The sequence below is a fragment of the Musa acuminata genome, chromosome BXJ2-7, assembly GCF_036884655.1.
Source record: "Musa acuminata AAA Group cultivar baxijiao chromosome BXJ2-7, Cavendish_Baxijiao_AAA, whole genome shotgun sequence".
Taxonomy (NCBI): Eukaryota; Viridiplantae; Streptophyta; class Magnoliopsida; order Zingiberales; family Musaceae; genus Musa; species Musa acuminata.
Window position 1 is genome coordinate 36,784,622 of NC_088344.1, and position 21,036 is coordinate 36,805,657.

A 21,036-nucleotide genomic window follows, 5' to 3' on the forward strand; every position below is an offset into this window, starting at 1 on the left:
CCTGTTACATTTTAGCATCAAAATGAGAGGTTACCAACACAGGTATTGAAGCATACTGTAGTTGTAAGATTCGAATACTGATTCGGATCCCATCGAGATTCTATTTCATGCCTATTTTGGCTTAGTGCAAAATGTTGAGGTGTCGAGACATTCTGGACGAAGCATATCCGAAGCTTATGTCAGCTTTTGATTAGGTGGTGTTAGTTAAATATTGAAACTTTAAGAGCTTAATGTACTAGATAATCTTGATGTTACATACATGAGGAGTCTTTTTACGATGATGTTTTGGACCATAGCACTCGAGGGCATAGTTTAATGTCAGAAGTAATTACACACCTCATCCGATGTAGGCGTAATCGTGTTACGCTGAATTCGAAATATATGTCACGATCATAAAGATAATTTCAATGTCCAAGAGGTGAACTTTTGTTAGTCATGTGAAGCTCTGGCATTAGTCATAAAGGGTTAAGGTGTTGATCATATTGTGCTAAGGTATATTCAAAGCTTATGTTGGCTTCAGATTTATCTCGTGAAACATATGTCAGTGATGAAGCTTAATCATAAAACACATCGATAAGGCATATTTTGGTTCCTCATAAATCACCCATCACGTCACGCATCGTCAACCACAAACCCGATGTCACACGTCATCAGAACCACGCAATGCACACTATGTCAGGTTCGGTACCGATACACTGTGCGACTTGACCACCTCGAGAGCTCGGGGCGGTACCGTCTGACGCCGCTCAAGCACCTCCAAAGACATCATCTCGTCAGAGAGGTCGTCTAGCCCTCATGAAAGTCAACGACCGTGCCAAACCGAGGCGCAATCAACCCCCACACGCAGGTATAAAAATTCATGTTCGACGCCCGACCAAGGGGGGTGAAGAAAAAGGATACACAACTGGCTTGCTCGTCAAAGGGGCCACAGGTAAGACCCGATGAAGGCCATTTTTGTAGGGAGGCGGTTACCCCAAGACGCGAGTGTTTCCTTCCGGGAGTCACTATTCGGCACGCAAAACAGGGCAGTCCATCGGCTCGGATCCTAACCAACGCTAGTTTGTACCCTCCTTCCCAAGGATACGTCTACGTCGCGAAGAAATGCTGCCAACCACCCCGAGGATTCCACTGACTGCGCAAATCTAACCCTTGCTCAAGATGCTCAAGAGGCACAGGCACCTCATCATTCTGCTCACTCCACCAAAAGTTCTCGACGTCGGCCTGTGGACCTAACCGTGCTGACTCATCAGCCATAATACTTTTGTTCCCTAACACATATCTGAAGCTTAAGTGCTTTTGATTAGGTGGTATTAGTTGAATATCGAGTCTTTTAAGAGCCGAATGCACTAGATAATCTTAGTGTTGCATATATGAGGAGCCTTTTTACGGTGATATTTTAGATTATTATGCTCGAGAACATAATTTAATTTTGCCTACATAATCTAATGCAGGCAAAATTAGAGGATATGCCATAGTCATAAGTGTAATTTTAACGTCGAAGAGGTAAACTCTTGTTAACCATGTGGAGCTAAGGCAATAGTGTTGATATATCGATCATATTGTATCGAGATGTCAAGTTCATGACATTTGGTATCAGCGACCCAATATTGAGGTATCAATCATATAATATTAAAATATCGATTATATAATATCATGGTATTGAAATGTTATCATCATATACTATTAAAATATCAGACTAACATATTCACCATCCTTCGTCTACCATTACTCACGTATCAAACGCCACTCGATGCAATTTTGCCGTCCAACAAGAGTCTCGATTCGAGCTTCATTCACGTGATAGGACAAGTAAAAGAAGTCGATTCAACATAGGATCTGAAGAAGGATACTGTAGCACGATAGTGTCCACGATCATATCTACGAATCCAATGGTCCGGTTTTTGTGTTACAACGGGCCCGACCCGTACATAGAATCCGGAATCCGATTTCACGGTCCGATCACAAGTTCCCAAAACGGATGATATTGTAAATTTCGATGTAGCATAACAGTGATCTCACATGCATGCACCCATCCACCATCATGTCACATTCCCTCCCGTACCTTTTAATTTGGTTTACTTCTCATGGACTCCATGTCAAAGGATGCGCCCATCGGAAATAAAATATAAAGGTTTCTCGATAATCCATTAACAATATTAGTAATGGATATTGATAAATACTATAAAAACGTTTGATCATGCCTAATTTTTTAGAATAAATGGATAACTTAACCTTCCTTTTCTTTGATCATATACGCGCTTAGTGTTTTTCTTAATATAAATAGGATATTTGAGTATTAAGGGAACCTCATCGATTATGCTTTCGATATAAGCTCTTTGTTTGATTTTTCAAGAAACATATCTACGGATTTATTGGACTTGATGGGATTAATTCAATATTAGTAAATATATGAAGTGAGGGTGATGTTATACAACGATGGATATTTATCTTCGATCTAAGTTAAGTCGTAAGAATAATTAAAAGTAAGATGCTATATATTAATCTTTCACTTAAAAGTAGATAATGTTAGATCGAAATAATAATAAAATAAAAAAATAGATGTTAGATTTTTGTGATCCTTTATAATTGGATAAGATATATAATATATTTAATTGGATTCTGTTGAAATATTTTAACCAATAGAATAGAAGTTTACTTACGATTCCTTAGTTCCTTGATAGGAGAAAATATCATAATATCTTATCGTAGACCCTCTACTCTCACCTATAAATAGACAGGAGGATAGGAAGACCTTGTGAAAAGATAGAAAGGTGAAAGAACAAGAAAAGAGGAGAAATGATCTACTCTTGGATATTGTAGCAACAATATCTCATTTGACCTCGAATTTTATACATAATATAAAAGCTTAATATAAAAGAACAAATGGAGGGCTTAATATAAAAGCAATAAGATAACGTAATATATATGGTTGTTAGAGCAATTCATTTTAGTATCGATTAGTCAAGTATTTTATTACAAAAAAATCTCATTTGACCTCGAATTTTATACATAATAAAAATAATTAGAAATGCTATTGATAACGTAATCGATGTGAGCCAATATAAAGGTCAGAAATAGAGAGAGGAGACGACTCTACAACCGATCCAAAGGACGTCCTCCGCTTGTATGAACTATAAAGTCAATATGAAGTGCCTCTCGTAAAGAAATGTAATTGATTTGGAAGACAAAGGAAGCCCAAATACTAATATAATCTAAAGGTCAGCGAATATAGAGGCACCTAAAGCTGCCTCTATATACAACCTGCATCTTACATCACCTCGCATGCAACCCAACACTGACATATTCTCTCTCTCTCTCTCTCTCTCTCTCTCTCTCTCTCTCTCTAGCCAATGTATACGTATCCGAAGTTAGTTATTCTCATATTATAATATGTCTTACTGCTAAAAAACTTGCAGTTAATTCAATATAGTTACTCTACCAATTAATTATAAATACAGTGATATAATTCTCAAATTCATTATGGTTGAGGACTGAAATAAATACAAGAGTATATATATATATATATATATATATATATATATATATATATATATATATATATATATATATATATATATATATATATATATATATATATATATATATATATATATATATATATATATATATATACTGTTGGTGAATTAACGGACGTGGTCGAGGAGTTAGCACGGCTCGATCCACGGTTCGATATCCAAAGTTCCCGACACTTGGGAGCGCATCTCTCGGTCGGTTGGAGGAAGTGCCAAGATCGAGCTAGATCAGAGATCGAGATGGCCGCGTCTCTAGTATGGGGTTGAGCTGGCTCGAGGTGGCCAAATTCTTGCACACAGAATTTGGCCCCTCGTAGGTTAAGTCAGTAGTTTGTTTCCTTTTCTCCTCCCTAACGAGATGCCGGCCAGGGGCTTTTATATTGTTGTCCAAGGATCGATCATACGCGGATTTGGCATATCGATCGACCCCCCCCCCCCAGTGGCGAGTTCGTACCTTCGTGCGATCGTTGTCCGATATGTGCAGAACGACACCATGTGGCATTATCCAGAGCTTTCCGGGACGAGACTTGCCGAGAGGACACATTCTTTTACCGACTTTAGCTCGATGTGGGAGGAAGGCGACCCTTGTGTTGAATCTACGGGGGTATGACGTAGCGCCTGGTGCATGTCTCGGGAGCCCGCGTTCATGATGACATGGTCGAGATCCTATATATATATATATATATATATATATATATATATATATATATATATATATATATATATATATATATATAATGTCATGAGAATTGAATTTATATTTTTTTGGCTCAATTCTCAAAATCTACCAAGAATTCAGCTAATGTCCTCTAATTTATGCCATATATATATATATAATGTCATGAGAATTGAATTTATATTTTTTTGGCTCAATTCTCAAAATCTACCAAGAATTCAGCTAATGTCCTCTAATTTATGGCATGAATAAAGGTAGAAATTTAGGAAAACGAGCTTTCTTGGCAGGAGAAAACACTTGGGAGAGTGTAAATTACCATTGGTGGGTCTTTTGAGAGTTGCCGGCTCCGTGTGGGCGTCGGTGCGCGCGGGCTCCGCCGTTGTCGCCGTTTGTGGGCCATCTCCAAAACTAGACCGGCATACACCACCATGATCAGGTCCTCCAATCAAAAGCTTTATAGATCGAATTATTATTCGGCATAGAAAATTGGGCTCTGCGTTCGGACCAAACGGGACGAACAGGTTGGCCACATGAGGCAGCTAAACAATCGTGGTCAGCGGGCATAGCCTTCCTAATCCTATGCCACTCCCACCTCTCGGGACGACAACCAGCCCTCCACCGACAGCTGGAGCGACAGAAGGAAAGCTGATGCTGTTCTCGCGAGCCATCTGAAACGGGTTCGGGTGGGTCGGCGTTTATATAATGCGCTGCCGCTGCTTCTTTGTTGCCATCCACAGGATCTCGAAGGCCTCCTTTTTTGGCAAAGGACTCATCACGGGGGAAGAAGGTTCGTGGAATCTTAATTAGTTTCCCCCTTTTATCTTTGCATCTACTGTTCTTCAATTCCGATCTCGGAATTCTAGACGTTCAATCCGGTCAAATCTCTGTTCAAAGATCTATCGAGTCCCTCTCCTGCTTCTTTAGATCCTGTTCTCTCCTTCCTGTTAGCTGTCCGTGTTCTTCCTCACGGGGTAGAGCTTGGTGCCTCTGATGGCTTAGGAAGTCTCTGTGGATGTTGCAGGAGATGGATCCGGTGGAGAGGTTGACCTCAGGGTTCGAGCGCTTCAAGAAGGAGGTCTACGAGTAGGTGGCCTGTGGGTCAACTGATGCAAGTCTTGTATCGTTGTCCCCTTTCATTCACTCGTTTCATGCTTTGTTTCCTTCACTCGAACTAATTAACACGCATGATGACTGCTTGCTCTTCTGCTCTGTGCCTCACAGGAACGATCCCACTTTGTTCTCTCAACTCGCACAAGGTCAGAGCCCCAAGGTAACTAAGCTCACTCGCTCATCTTAAGGCCTGCATGAAGTTAGTCGTATCTGTGCGCCAAAGAGAGAAGACAGGGAAGGAAGAGAATAGGGTGTTTCCTCCTTTCCTTTCTCATGTTGGGTGTTGCAGTTCTTGGTGTTTGCATGTGCCGACTCGCGAGTGTGCCCGTCGGTGGTGCTCAGCTTCCAGCCTGGGGAAGCCTTCATTGTCCGAAACATCGCCAACATGGTCCCTCCGTATGATCAGGTCAGTAGTATGTTGCAGCCTCCATGAAGTACTCTCTCTCTCTCTCATCATTGCAGATACTTGTGGTTGGTCAATTTGGTGCTCATTTGGTCCCCCCTCATCGTGGGTGGTGCTCCTGCAGACAAGGTACTCGGGGGTTGGGGCTGCCGTCGAATATGCCGTCGTCCATCTCAAGGTCAGCAGTCAATCACGTTGCTTCCCCTGTCATCTTTTCTTTGTTTGGGAGGTGGAAAGGTGGAAGAAAGTTGCATGTCCGCGTGCTGTCTCTGATGAAAAGGAGTTTGAACATTGCGTTCGGGGATGTAATGAGAGAATCCATTCTTGGATCACATTAGCTGATCTTAATGTTCTTCGATACACGAGATCTATCATAATTCGACCTTCGTACTGTCTCTTACTACATCTCAGTAAGCGTTTGGCAGGTTGAGTACATCGTGGTGATCGGTCACAGCCGTTGCGGTGGAATCAAGGGGCTGATGTCCATGAAAGAAGACGGCACCACCAGCAGGTGAGGAACACATCCAATCGACAGTATCGGCATGCTAATGTCTTCGCATCGGCACTATAACTCAACTGATCGAAACAGAGATCAGATGCAACTGATGAGAGCAACCTCGTCTTCTTTAACTCATCTTCATGGACAAGATGAATGATCATCTTTATTTGTTTTGATCAGTGACTTCATAGAGGAGTGGATGAAGATTTGCTTACCAGCAATGGAGAAGGTGAAGGCCGAGCACTCGGGCTTGCCTTTTACGGATCAATGCACCCAATGCGAGAAGGTATTATTGTTCTCTTAACCACAGCCGTACAGAAAAATAAGCAATCGGCAAACAACTATCTTCCTCTTTTTCTCTTTCATTTACAACCATACATACAGGATCGAATTTTGTGGTCTAATCACTTATGATAATGTCTAATGGATCTTTTGAACTAATTGTTATGAGATAATTGATTTGTAAGTAATTTGTTAACTTGGTTGAGTTTGAATCACATAAAATATTTAAATTAAATTAATAGTAACATACATGCTTATCATACACTTATAGGTTATAATTTTCTCACTTAAGTAAGACTTGACATTCTTTCCAAGAACATGCTACGCTATGACATGCCCATTGACCTCATCTATTAGCCTTGAGATGCAGCCGTTCACAAAGGTTGCTCTGTGTCGTCTTCAACCTCTCGCAGGAAGCGGTGAACATCTCCCTGGAGAACCTGAAGACTTATCCCTTCGTCACGGAAGAGGTGGAGAAGAACACGTTGAAGCTGATTGGGGCACACTACGATTTCGTTGCCGGTAGTTTCGGGACTTGGGAGATATGAAGCAGCGTTCCGAAGCCCGGCTCTGATGGCGAAGCGGAAGCCATGGAATAAAGCTGTGGGTCTCTCTCTTAAAATGAGAATAGTTTGCTTATGATGTATTGCATGGGTTTCGTTCCCCTAATAAAGGGTTTCTTTGTCTTCTTTAATATGATGGTATCTTTCAATTTCGCGACGGTCGGTTGCCTGCGTTGTTACTATGTAGTAGTGATTAGTATAAGCATTAAAACATCCTTATATTATTTTTATATAAAAAAAATTAATAACAAAATCTAAAATAAGATAGTAATTAATCAAATTTACAATGTATATATTTCGATTTATGAGCACATCGTCTTCAAGTTATAGTGATGTCGATTTTAAAAGAAGATTAAATTTATCTTCTCATTTCTTACTATCGTTCACAGATTATAAGCGATGGATTAAAGATATTTATAAAAATATAATAAAAAAAAGTATAATTATAATATAATATTAATAATTTGAGTTTTTTTTAAAAAATATTGAACTATTGATATTATCTTTATTTTACCTTTCGATGAAATATTGATATATTTAGTATTCATACAAAAATATTTATAAAGGATTGATATCATCTTTGTAAAATAGTATTATTATCTTTTTGATATATAATCCTAAATTATAAGAATATCCAAAATAGTATCTTTCTACCCATCACATAGTTATTCGAAATAGATTCTCCATTATGTAAATCTCCTAATATATATTGAATATTTTTTTTTAATATTATTTAAATTTAATTTTTTTAATATAATTTTATAAGTTATCAATCTAGGCCATTTTAACGATTACAAGACCATTATTATAATTTACACCCTATGAACCTACCATCCTCTATCACTTGGGAACTATTAATCAGATAAAACTGTATAATATTCACCAAAAAATTTTAATCTAATTTATGTTAAAATAGTTCAATAATAATAAAAATCATAATAATTATTGAATACTAATCAATATATAGAAAAACTCATTTGATAACTTTTATATACAAAATAAATATTATTTTATAATTTTAAATATATGCATATTAATGATCGAATAAATATCCAAGAAAAGTAATTAGATTTTTATTTATTACATATAAAATTATATCAATATGTCAAGTAAGAAAACTATCAAAGAAAATTATAATTTATATTTTTTAATTCCACATACAACACTTATATCAATCAATCCTATTTAATTGGGTAAGCCTAGAATTGGGCTACCCAAATACTCATAAATTTGAACCGACTATTCACCCAAGTTTATCAAAATTAAAATTGATTAAAATAAAAAATAATTAAAATTTGACTTTCATCGAATTTGTTTGAAACTTGATTGATCGAATCTATATCTAGCCGAGCAATCAAAATATAATAATAATCAAGTTCAATCAAAATATTTGATTAAAATAAAAATTAATTAATTAATTTTATAATTGAGGATATAAGTAAAATTTTTTTAATTTTTTAGGGATAAAACTATAATTTTATTGGGGTACGTAGAGAAAATATCTAATTTTTTATGGGTAGAATCATCCAAAGGACATAAGTCGGAATTCGAAGAATTTATAAGGGTAAAACTATAATTTTAAAAATAAACCCTAATATTTCGCCCTTGTAGCCTCTCTTGCAACCGTCGTTGGTTCCATCACACCCACGTGTGTGGGTAAGTAGGGCAGCGATTGTTTGTCACATGCACACTTGCATGTCACCTGTCGCTCGCTATAGGGTCGCTATCCTCGCACGATTGACAAAAGACCACATCGGTTGTCATGTCCTACCGCCACATTCTCCATCCGTGGAATGCTTCCATGGTGCATTGCTGATTGAGCATCACAAACGGATCATCCTTCTATGCAGTTATGCACATGCATCAACCAATGACTCTCACGATCGTCGTAGTGCATTGCTATGCTCGTGCATTATGTTGTATATCCGTTGGGAATCGTGACATCTAATATCCAATTGATATCAACCACGATCATTATTAAGCTATGGCATTGATATTGCTATAGCCGCAATAACATTGCTATAGTTATCACACATGGCAGAAGGTATAGTTATTATTTTTCTTATTTCTTAATATTTTATGAATTTTCTATTATTTTAAATGAATATATTAAATTTTTACTAATATGCATTTTCTCTTATATATATATATATATATATATATATATATATATATATATATATATATATATATATATTAAATGTTAATATTTATTTTAAATATGTAATTTGAATATATTTGATTAATTATTTAATTTGTATTTTATATATTATTTTATTCAATATTGGTAAAACACTGTTCTATTATTTGAAATGTTAATATCAGATTGTCTTTGATTAACATTTAAATTTCTTGTTTCATAATTTGATTGCTTTATTCAAAATAATAATATTTTTTCAAAAAAATCTCAATTTTATTTTTTCTTATCAAACGTTCATTATTTTTTTAAAAATAAGATTATTTTTAGCTTTTGTTTCGTGTGTCGTTGACCACTACCGTTATGATTATCGTTGCACCACCTAGTCATAGCCACCTTTAACCCTCACTACTGATCGACCTCTACAATTATTTTTTTTTTTTTTTTGTCATTGTGATCAACTTGCGACAGTGGAGGCAGTCATTATACTATGGTGATATCCATAGTCGAGATATCATATTATATTTTACAAATAATAATATCATATTATATTTTACAAATAATAATATCATTTTATATTTTACAAATAATAATATCATATTATATTTTACAAATAATCACATATATTTTTATGCAAGTATATTATGATAATTTTATTTATATCATATTTTAAATCAGCTTGCAACAATGCTTGAATCCACTCAATTCAATTTTTATCCTCTTAAACATATTGCAAAAGGAAAATTTAAAAGTACTCAGTATAAAATTTATAAGTTTGTTTTGGGAGGGGTGCGCCGGGCCCTTGCAGTAGTGCAACGCAATGGCGACGCTCGAGGGCCCCAGTAGCAAGCTACCGTTAAGGACCCTCCCCCATAAGAAATTAATTTAATATCATAGTGAGCCAATGGCTCACGTATCAGATATTAAACTGATAAGAACAGATACTACACTTGATCTTAGCCAAAAGGCCGAGAAAGGTATGAGTTATCTGTAACCCGGTTCTACCTCTATATAGCTCCCACTCCACCGACTAGAGCTACAGTTTCCGATGTGGGACTAAAGAACACCGACGGACGAACCGACTTCACTGTGTATAATTAATTCCCTCGACCGAATTCGTCTGGATACTCTGATCGAAACTATATGAAATTTTTGAGAGAACCAAAGTCGTTGTTATCACAATTGCTGATGACAGCTCAATGATCTTGAATGTAAGCAGCCAATCGGACTCGCGTTTTCCATTACGTTACACTATAAAAGTTCGGCCCGTAATACCCTACAATAGAAATATGAAGACAGTGTGACAGCCCTTAATCTATTACCTTTCAAAAGTTTGATGAAGAAATCAATTCATTTGGTATAGGAAATTGGACTATTAGTTTGGGCCAAATGGATGAACAGCTTGGCTAAAACATAAAAATCTTACTTGGAGCTTAGTAAATGAGAAAGAAAAAGAGTACATCCATTAGCAAACATACGGGATGTCAAGTTTCAATATTTCATAATTGTCAACTTTCTCTTTAATGCCACGGGAATTTTCCCGGATTGATAAATCCAAACTCCATTCCTCACAAATTTTTAGCATAAACTTGCATAGGCACCATGACTTAGGATGGCAATTGCTTTATGACTATAGCAGCAATGAACAGTGTCAAGAAAACAGATTTTAGGACGCTCGCTCTCTGGCACCAATAAATATAACAAACACCTCGACAGAGAGAGAGAGAGAGAGAGAGAGAGAGAGAGAGAGAGAGAGAAAGGCCTGAGGAATTACAAGCATTTTAGATAACGACAAAGTTCCTAGTCTCCCTCATCCATTTGTTGTTGGCATACGAAGTATGAAAGAGGAGTTAGAAAATCTTTCCCATGGGTTTTAATTCCCTTGGCAAATGATCATAGTTTCCTGTATCTATGTTTGACTGGAACAATGGTCGCTTCCCAAAGTTTTGAACGACACCTGCTGCCAAGTGCTCCTTGTTGGGTGTCAGCATCACGTAGTTGGGATCCGCTCTTTGATAACTACATTTTATGAAAACATATAGGAAATCAATGGAAGTCAAATATGGATGAGGAGCTATGCTGTACTTGGTGAAATATTTTGACAAGGATATTGGTTGACATCAGACAAATGCCTAATTCCAAAAAATGACAAGGGTGATGACCTCGTAGAACTCTTAAATATGATGATTATGCTAATTAATAGTATACAAGGGAAGAACCTGGGTTCTCTTAGATCCTCGGTGCGGATTCCAAATCCGTATGAAGTCGTTCCATTCCGACGATCATTAATAGCTAGGAGAAACAACAGAAAGGATTTTTTTTTTGTCAGAATGATTAAAATTTAGCAAAATCAGCACATAAGATTACAAAAATAGAGTCTCACTTGATGCATCCAAAATATGAGGTCCCAGTCCAATTGCTTATCCTCCTGATTTAGTTTTGTTCAAAACTTCAAATAATATTAAAACACTTAATTTCATTAGTTATTTTGTACACATTTATAAAGGATTATCATCTAGGTATTCTTGCCTAGCTATTGCCTAAGTCTGTATGCTGCTGATCTAAAATAACTAGATGATTGCTTTTCACTTGTTATGGTTGTTGAGTCCAACAAATTATTTTACATGACCGTTTTCATTAATTATTTTGTACACATTTATTAAGGATTCCCATCTAGGTATTTTTGCTTAGCTATTGGCGAAAGTCATAAGCTGCTGATCTAAAATAACTAGATGATTGCTTTTCACTCGTTATGGTTATTGAGTGTAACAAATTTATTTTGCATGAATGTTTTAATACTTTTCTTGGATATTCATAAAGGAAATCAAGATCTTTGGATGTTTTGGTCCTATTTTTTATGTGCTTCCTACATTATTGTTCTTGTTGATGAATTTTTCTCTCTCTCTTTCTTGTTGTTCAAATTAAACCCGAATGCACTTTATTTGTTATCAAAAGCATAACTAGCATGTTTATCACACTAAAACTAGCAAATGCTGGCCCCTCGCATCAATTGTTGGTTCAGTTTGAAGTTTGAACCATGCCAGAAGAGAAAACCTCATGGTTCATAAGGAAAAACATTCCAGTCAGCGAAATTTACCTGTAATACTAAATGTAAAGGAAGGTCTCCACCAAGACTTAAATGCTAAAGCTACAGAAGAGCCAAAAGGACCCAATTTCCCCTGCATCATGGAAAAATTAACAGTGTAGAAATATACACAATGTTTCAGAAAGCTTTGAATCACAATGTTTCACTTTCACCTTCACTAAGAAGTTCTTATTGGCTTGCCAAGATGCGGCTAATTGGAATGAGGAGTTATCACCACTCCCCAAAGATTTATCTCCATCGATTCTTTAACAAAGAGAAAAAGAAACTCAATTAGGTATTTAACCAGCAGTCATTGTAAAAAGACGCTCTTTCTTAATCTAATTTACCTCGACATCAGCTCAAAGCCAAAGTCAATATAATTTGTAATGCCAGCTATTTGGCTTTCTTCAAATGGATTTTTCACCTGCTTGACAGCGCAAGGTTCAATTAATCGATCTCTCCAAACTATCACAGAATACCATGGATATTTTGTATCCAATCCATAGAAAATCAAGCCATAACATGATTTTGAAGCAAATCAATGGTAGATATTTAATTGCCAACAGAGTGGATGCAATATAATTTGGGAGATATCCCAACATATCTCTAATACCAAGGTTTAGTACTTGGCAACACTGCTGACTCAGGCTCATATATATTATGTCGGACACCAGATTACACATATACATATTCAGACATAAATGCCACTTCAATTAGCAATATAGAATAGTAAAACTGCTGCAAGCAAAGCCAAACTATACGTACCCTTCTTTGCACCACAAAATGTTGATAGAAGGATGCAATTAGCTGCAAGAAAAAAAATTAGAGAACATTACATGCGGAATAGATTGAGTGACAAAAATGCTTCCATGTCTGCTGAAATATACATCATCCAAGGGTAGATAATAATGGTAGAAACTTCTGATGAACAATTTGAGATCTCATAGAAAATTAGAAAGGTCAAATGAGTAAATTTACAACAACACAAGCTATCAACAAACCAAAAAAGTAGACTCAAGATTCATGTATTTTCTCACAGACTACAAGATGTTTGCAACTGATTGAGGAGCAAGGCTGGAAAACAGCAAAATCAGCATACCTGTGAGCTTCTAGCTAGCTCAAGGCTGAAATTGTATGAAGGACAAAGGGGGCTGCTGGAACCAACTCCATAACCAATCGAACAACTCCAGTTATTTAGATCCTTGAAGCACAATGGCTTTTTGCTCTCACCTATAAAAGTAAAAACCCAATAGTAAAACACGATAAAATGCTCCAACTCTTTTCTAATGCTAAATTCTTCAAATGAACACCAATATTTCATGCTTTATCTAAATGTAATATTGTCAAATATAGAGGTTATCAAATTATACCATTAATTTAATAGTCAACAGAAAACAGACAAGTTATTGGTTACATGTCTGTTATCGGTTACGCATGATTGTTTGGCCTTGAATTAATAACTCTCTTGGTCTTATCATACGAGTTAGCAATGATTATATCATTGTGGTAGCATCACAAATTAGGCAAAATTTACAACTTGTACAATTTGTGGTAGCATCACAAATTACCAATATTTCTACTTCAAGCATGCTACTGAGCGCAATTCTAGTTCGCAGGAGATATCTTGCTAAATGCCAATCGACACAATGTAACGCACCAAAAGTAAATCCTGTCTCTTTTAGTCAACGATGATATACAGCCACAAAATGTAAATACATATTTCTTTTGAGGATGAACAAATTCATATATTAAAATCTCTCTAGATGGCATATAATATAAAATTCAACTCACAAAGTGGCTTGTACTGCACACCAATACTTAATCTCCCTGCCCTGCCTACTAGCCATGCACTGACTGGAGTATCACTGGACACTACAACAACAAAACATCAGTAGTACTATGTATTTCAGAATAGCAGGTGGGAAAGAAGATTGAACTATAACCTTTATCAAAAGAAGACCAAAGTCAATGAGCCTAAGACCCAGAGGCAAAAGAAAACAAGACCAGAATATTTCAGCAATACATCAGATTCACAGTCCATTACAAAATAAAAATAAGACATATATGACAAAAAGGAACATATTTCAAAGCAAGAACTCATTCTAATCACCAATAATAGAGTAACTTTATAAAGATAGACAGCCACAGATAACAGGACCTAGCCAATTATGTATGAAGTGGAAAAAATGGGTCATTACTATAAGTTAAAAAATCGTGGCAGGGATTGAAGTATCAGTACATATTTTGTGAGTGAGTTGCTTGCAATGTTCGGAGATGCATATTCTACATAATACATGCAGGTACATGCTATTTCGCATGCGGTGATATTACCAGATGCCTAGGTGAGGCAAGATGAGGCAAAGTGAGGCACAAGCACCTGATGACAACCCAAGCGAGGTGCTTAGGCTTGGGCACTGTCAAGGCAAGCACCTTGGTCTGGATGCCAGACCGCCCAGGTACTTGCCTGGGTCGATCCAGGCACATTAAGTTACATACATTAGATTGAGTCCAATCCAGACCGAATTAAATGGTTTTACTCAATTAATTAATTAGATTCCTTCCCGTTCCCCCTTCATCGAGTCAGTGCAGATCGAGCCAATTGGTTTGGCTTAGTCAATACAATTAATGAGATTGCCCATTGTACTCCCACCACACAGGGTGATGCATACAACGCCTCCTCCCTCCATGACCTCCTGTGACATTGCTGGACAACTGCAATCTCGAACAATTAATGGTGAGGGTATCATTACGCTCTGGCGAGCGTCTAACGCCTTGGGTGTTTTGGAATGTTTGTGCATTTTAGCGCCTAGCACCTTTGACAATACTGTTCGCATGAACATCAACATGGACGACATATAGAATGCATGGCATGAAATTCAATACTTAAATCCTTGCACCTAGTAGATCATCATAATGTAACAAACAAGTTGCATTATCCAACATTGACTAAATTGTATCTCTCGGTAAGCTTCATCTAATTGATTCTATCAGAACACCTGTATCTTCATTGCACATGGTGTTTAACAATGTATTTGGAAGTAACTGCAACCCTTAATCTCTGTTGCCAGATCAATGAATAGTAAATTTTCTAGTAAAGCTTGCCATACATATTTGAATATCATCTTAACTCATATACAACCAGTCTGCAAAGCAAAGCAATGGTTTGAAAAAAAAAAAAAAAAACAAATTGGATAAATCAATGAAGTTGGTAAAACTCTGAAGCTTTGTAATGATCAGGCAAAATATCAAAATAAGTATATAACTGATACTTACATGGAAATGGCATAAATGTGCTCCCAATGGACAGAATTTCTGATCCATATCTCAAACCCATAACACCATAATCTTCTGGGAGCACTCTGTTTGGGTAAATATATATATAAGAGTTAAAAGATGTATGAAATAAATTATTTCTGGAATTACAGGTCTCGCCTTAGGCAAACATAATTCAAGAACATAACATTTTTATAAGAACAAGAAATAATTATATTGCTAGAAAGCAAAAGAGTAAAACCAGAGAATCAGGAAAACAGACAATAACAACAACAAAAGAAAAGACAACCCAAGTTCCATTGTACTAATCAACCACAAAAAGTAAAATAAAAAGCATTTAGATAGTCCTATAGAAATTCATTAGTGAGATCTAATTAAATGATAACTTAAAAAGCCTACAGAAGCAAGAGTTTGATTGCATAAAAGTATCTGCATGATGCGAATTCACATATTTCAAAACAAAACTCTGATGATCACATTCTAATATCTGCAAGACAACATTGCGACTCAATGCAGAAAAATGGGGTTCACTGCCAGTGTTCTCTCCATAGATGAACTGATAATGATGGAAAGCTTACATCAATGGTATCTAAAAAAATCATCAAAATTATCATAAGACAGAAGTGTTCAACATCCTGAAATAATCCTCAAACATAATAAATGTAAGAATGAGACTTAATGTAAGAATCATGCAAAAATGTTAACGGAAGGAAAATTGCACAAGCACATTGTCCTAATATAAGAACAAATCAGTCAGAGTTAAAACCTAGAATTGTGGCAATTAATAATGACAAGAGATGGAAGGCACCTCTTTGATTTTAGCAATGGGAAGATTCCAAAAGCTCCAAGCCGGTACTTAGGATAGTAAGCACATGACCTCAAACGCAACATGCTAAGAAAATAGGACAGACATGGAAAATTAGTATGCCAGTTAAAGATGAAAATATCGACCATTTAGTAAAGCGTGATTTTATGATACATATTCTTACGGGTCATTGGTCGACACCATAATATCCATAAATGTGTTCGGATCATCTAAGTCCCTGTGATAGGAGGAAGAGATAGGTTGCAACTATTATTTCAAGGATCATCAGTGAAAACTAAAATTCATTTGTTATGAGAACATTAAAACAGTCATGAGAATGATTACAACCTTTGCCAACGAAACAATGCATTTCCTTCCATGGTCCTCCCAGATGTTTGGTCAAGTGGGCCAGACACCTTAAATGACACTTAAGGAAGCATCAAAACAAAGAAAAATGTGCACGCCACCAAATTTAAAGAGAAAGACAATTGAGCATTGATGTGGTTTTGGTAGAAATAAATTTATAGAATCAACATAAAGCAAGCAAGAAAACTTACGAATGAAGACTTCAAGAAGTCAAAAAAACTCCAGATAGATGCTTCATTTATTTATTTATTTACTTATTTATTTTTGAGAGACACGGAGAGGGGTTAACAGCCATAACAACTAAATGGAAGTGTCAGGAAAGGTCCACCAAAGATAGACCTTCACCGTAGACGAAGTACCATTATAGGAACTACCTTATAAATAGTTTCCTAAAAAGATACTTGACACTTGGTATTACACTACAACAGCTTACCACTGAATATAGCCTCGTAAAAATTTGATTTGCTGACAAAAGTGCTGATAGCTGTGGTATGACAGGCCCATGAGAAAGGATGAATGTCTTTAGAACTTGTAGCATGAGGCAGTGAGACAGAACAGATTACAAAAGTGTATTTTTCTAAATTTAAAATTAACAGAGGCAACATAGTTATTCCTTGTGCAAATAACTATTTATATTTCACTTCTTCCACTAGTAAGAATGAAGTAAATATAAAGAGACAATAAATGTTATGTAATTGAATTCGATTTCTACACGTTCTGAGCAGTGAGCACATTCTGTTTCGATTTACCTGAACCACATAAAGCAATATAGGGAAAATCTCATAACAAAGAATATACAGAGGCCAGTGATTTGTTTGAAGGTACGCTCATTGAAGATACGACCAAACCAAAAAGTCTCCCAAATCTTAGTAAAAGAGTGAAAATTGAAGAGACTGGGAAACTCGCCGTCCGTATCAACAACTCTCAAAAATGGAAATGAATAACCTACAAGCAAGAGAAATTGATGAAAATGAAAGATTATGCTACAAAAATAACTACTATGGATACTGTTGCAATTAAATCCACATTAGGGTCTTCAAGTGGTTTTAGCATAATTCTTGTATTGAGATGCCTTGGTTGTTCAAAGTAGTCCTCAAAAAGACAGCGCAAGGCAAGTTTGCCAAACAGCAAGTCATAAGCTGGAACAAGCATCCTGAGCACATCACAATGAATGGATTGTGTTACACAAAACATCAGCTCAAAATAAATAGTAGATTCTCTGTAACATACTGGAAAAGATCATTCAGGCCACATCCAGATGTACAAAGTAAAAAATAAAAATTTTCTTCTTGAAAGAGACATCTACAACATTCAGGTAGGGAATTAAAAGACTTACTCAACTGAAAAATATATTAGCATGAGTGATCCTATATTCCCTTTTCTAAACCATCTAATGAAGAAAACCAACTTGTCTCATGCCGCAACTTTGAAAAGGGCCTATACTGACACATTTGTTTATCCTAAGAAATAAGTGTATTATCTTTATTAGACCGGAGTCAAAACATAATAAAGAAACTTTGCAATCACACAACAATAACAAAAAGTCAACAAGCCATAATGTCCCAACTAGTGAGGCCAGGTACATGGACTCTTCCCGTAATTGGGCTAGCCCCTTGCTTCCAAACAATTGACTTGACTAAAAAGCTGAAAACATTTCCGATCATTTGGTTGTGCATGTCGCCCTATTCTTCCTTTCAGCTCTTCTCTAACAAATGATCCTTGTACAGGTTCAGTCCAGCAACCCCACAACCAGAAACAAAACCATTTACCATCAGATTAAATTGCAGTATTAAGTATTGCAACTCTTTAAATTAGTTCTCTTCCAAGTTTCATAACCTCAGAACATCAGTTTACTCCTTAAACAAAGAAAATTCACACTTCATTTATTTGTTTCAATGTATTTCATCTTCTAATCCCTCTATTACAAAATATAATAGTTATGACATCTCATGATTTTAAATTGCATTTCAAAATTTTATTACCGTTGTAAAATTTTCTCCTACAGCAGTTGGTTGGTTTTTCTGTACCTTTAATCTTCATGGAGTTCTCTTGACATGTTTGAATCCTGCGTTGGTTACAGTCGTGTTTTCCTGTTTGTATTTGTTCTGATTCATATACATCATGCAGTTAACATGTATCCTGATCTTATTGGCTATCTTTTTTTTGAATTTCATCATTACAAGAACTATATGCAATATACAGCAATCAACATATCAAAACCTCAACGTCTGGCGTGGAAAAGATTGTGGACAAATTAAAAGAGTCGTGAATGTATCCAGCATCCATGTTGAAAAAGAATTGGCAGAAATAAGCTACAAGGAACCAAATGCGATAAGGTTCCTCCTAGACTCGAAATAATTAAATAGCTTGGTGAGCACATGTAGATATCGCATCTGTTCTCCGATAATCAATGATTCTAAACTACAGAAAATTCTCTCGATTGATGACGAGTAGTAAATGCAAAGGTGCAGAGGCTGGTAAAGCCACAAATGAGCCCAATCTAAGATCATTAATTCAGCATGAACCGAGGTGGTCCTTCACTCGAGCAGTGACTCAATCTAGGAGGAACCAGAACATTCATCGAAACTCCTCGTCTCACTCATGAAATCGTGTTTCTCGTTAACAAACGAATCACAAATTCTAGATCCCAGTACTCCAACCCTAAAAGATCTTTCGTAAAAAGAGCAGATTACTAGGAAAAGCAAAAGGACAACCTGGTGCGAGCAGCGAGGGGAGGGAAGTCGAAGATGGGAGGAACCAACACCATTGGAGGGGGTTCTTCCTTGGCGAACAGATTGCCCATGTCTCTCTGGCTCTCGTTCTTTCACCCGCTTCCAAAGCAGCAGCTTCTTTCCATAGCGAAGCACAATATATACTCGCCCGCTTCCTTTGCTCAACTCACGACCGGTTCTAATCTTGCATCAACAATGGGTAACGGTTCTTGATTCAGACCCCCGATCATTGATTGTATCGATCGGACCGAGTCAAAAGTGGTCGAATTGGAGGACCGGTTTGGCTTAATTAGACCCTACGGTTGGAGGTGGAGTCACTAGTCGCTTGAAATGGTTGCAATCGGCTCGGTACTGAGTCTAAATTGACACCATAACGCACATAAATAATATAATCAGGTCAATTTATTTATTTTATGATATGGCTTTAATTTCTAATAAAAATATTATTAATAAATATATTATATTTTGATTTCTTTTGAGAATTCAAGTTTCCAGATTCCTCATATCAAAAAAAATTTCTTTTGGTATTTAATCTTATTTATTATCTATATGATTATTTCTCTTCTTTTTTTTTTTCTCTTCTTTCTAATCGATCTAGAATATAAAATTAAAAATATTCTAGTCAAGTAACCATTGATTAGCTACTAACTAAGAGATCCATGTTTTAGTGGGTTCTCTTTGATTAATGAATGAAAAGCGACATATATATGATTTAATAATATTTTAATTAACAATATTTTATTCTTCAAGATTAAGGAAATTCTATCTCAATGCAATAGCTTATGTTCATGAAGCACATCTAGGATGAGTTGAGTCTATGGTGCTCACGATCGAGCAAGGATATGTCATGCTTATGTTCGAACAAAGATGTCTAACTAATTCTTCGATATGTCGATCAATTTTTCAACATATCAATCAATCTTATAATGCATTGATCAATTCTTGAAATATGATCCTCAAGCTGTTCTGGCACAACGTCTAATCTTATATAGCTCGATATGTAATCCTTTGGCTCGATAATTGATCCTTCGATGATGATTCATATCCTTAATCGAAAATATTTAATCTGAGTAGCATATAAAACAAATATATAGAGAATGCACATTTGTTCGGTCCAAGAATCATAATCTTTTCTTGATCTTGAAGTTTTATTCTTCGAGATCAAGGAAATTCTATCTTAATGCAATATCCTTTGATTGTGTACGTGAAGTACCTCTAGGATGACTTGAGCCTATGGCGCTCGCACACGAGGAAGAATGTATCGTGTTTGTGGTTGAGAAAAGATGCCAACTAATTCTTCGATATGTCAATTAATTTTTCAACGTATCGATTAATCCTATAATAGATTGATCAATTCTTGAACTTGAAATATGATCCTTGAGGTTAATCCTTAGACTCAACATCTAATCTTATAACCCTTTGGCTCGACAATTGATCTTTCGACGATGATACATCATATCCTTAATCAAAATATCTCCTATAATCCTTTAGCTCGATAATTCTACTTTTTTACCTCATTGATAAGGTATATTTTGGTCCCCAGACAAATTGCCGATAACGTCACGTGCCACG

The 21,036-nt window shown here is 36.1% G+C and overlaps 2 protein-coding genes and 1 non-coding gene across 5 annotated transcripts; 1 reads left to right on the forward strand and 2 right to left on the reverse strand.

Moving 5' to 3' along the window:
* Positions 1-4,878: 4,878 nt before the first annotated feature.
* On the forward strand, positions 4,879-7,197 carry LOC135616262 (carbonic anhydrase 1-like). Of its 3 annotated transcripts, none has more exons than XM_065115459.1 (8): positions 4,879-4,996; positions 5,134-5,292; positions 5,431-5,479; positions 5,609-5,725; positions 5,847-5,900; positions 6,148-6,233; positions 6,402-6,507; positions 6,917-7,197. In XM_065115459.1, the coding sequence occupies exons 2-8, from the start codon at positions 5,222-5,224 to the stop codon at positions 7,049-7,051; spliced, it is 618 nt and encodes a 205-aa protein (XP_064971531.1). In that variant the 5' UTR covers positions 4,879-4,996; positions 5,134-5,221; the 3' UTR covers positions 7,052-7,197. The 3 variants fall into 3 exon arrangements, with proteins under 3 accessions (XP_064971531.1, XP_064971533.1, XP_064971532.1); XM_065115461.1 differs by having other exon boundaries at positions 4,904-4,996; positions 5,231-5,292; XM_065115460.1 differs by having other exon boundaries at positions 4,910-4,996; positions 5,158-5,292.
* Positions 7,198-9,987: 2,790 nt separating this feature from the next.
* Positions 9,988-10,184, reverse strand: LOC135618090 (U2 spliceosomal RNA). The gene has a single exon (XR_010488914.1). It is a non-coding gene; the product is annotated as a U2 spliceosomal RNA (small nuclear RNA).
* A 484-nt stretch (positions 10,185-10,668) lies between these two features.
* LOC135617931 (uncharacterized) lies at positions 10,669-19,606 on the reverse strand. Its single transcript, XM_065118716.1, has 14 exons — positions 19,447-19,606; positions 17,741-17,885; positions 16,715-16,782; positions 16,551-16,604; positions 16,370-16,453; positions 15,562-15,647; positions 14,080-14,160; positions 13,388-13,518; positions 13,054-13,095; positions 12,636-12,712; positions 12,462-12,552; positions 12,301-12,382; positions 11,423-11,495; positions 10,669-11,222 (listed from the first exon to the last, which is right to left on the reverse strand). The coding sequence occupies exons 1-14, from the start codon at positions 19,533-19,535 to the stop codon at positions 11,054-11,056; spliced, it is 1,272 nt and encodes a 423-aa protein (XP_064974788.1). The 5' UTR covers positions 19,536-19,606; the 3' UTR covers positions 10,669-11,053.
* Positions 19,607-21,036: the final 1,430 nt, after the last annotated feature.

Bases quoted from the DNA above. Each gene is read 5' to 3' on its own strand.
- LOC135616262 (XM_065115459.1), top strand. From the start codon at position 5,222: ATGTTGCAGGAGATGGATCCGGTGGAGAGGTTGACCTCAGGGTTCGAG. The intron at 5,726-5,846 runs GTCAGTAGTATG...GTGCTCCTGCAG, and splicing joins TGGTCCCTCCGTATGATCAG to ACAAGGTACTCGGGGGTTGG. The intron at 5,901-6,147 runs GTCAGCAGTCAA...AGCGTTTGGCAG, and splicing joins ATGCCGTCGTCCATCTCAAG to GTTGAGTACATCGTGGTGAT.
- LOC135617931 (XM_065118716.1), bottom strand. From the start codon at position 19,535: ATGGGCAATCTGTTCGCCAAGGAAGAACCCCCTCCAATGGTGTTGGTT. The intron at 12,383-12,461 runs GTGAAAGTGAAA...TCCATGATGCAG, and splicing joins ATAAGAACTTCTTAGTGAAG to GGGAAATTGGGTCCTTTTGG. The intron at 11,496-12,300 runs GTAAATTTCGCT...TGTTTCTCCTAG, and splicing joins CTTTACATTTAGTATTACAG to CTATTAATGATCGTCGGAAT.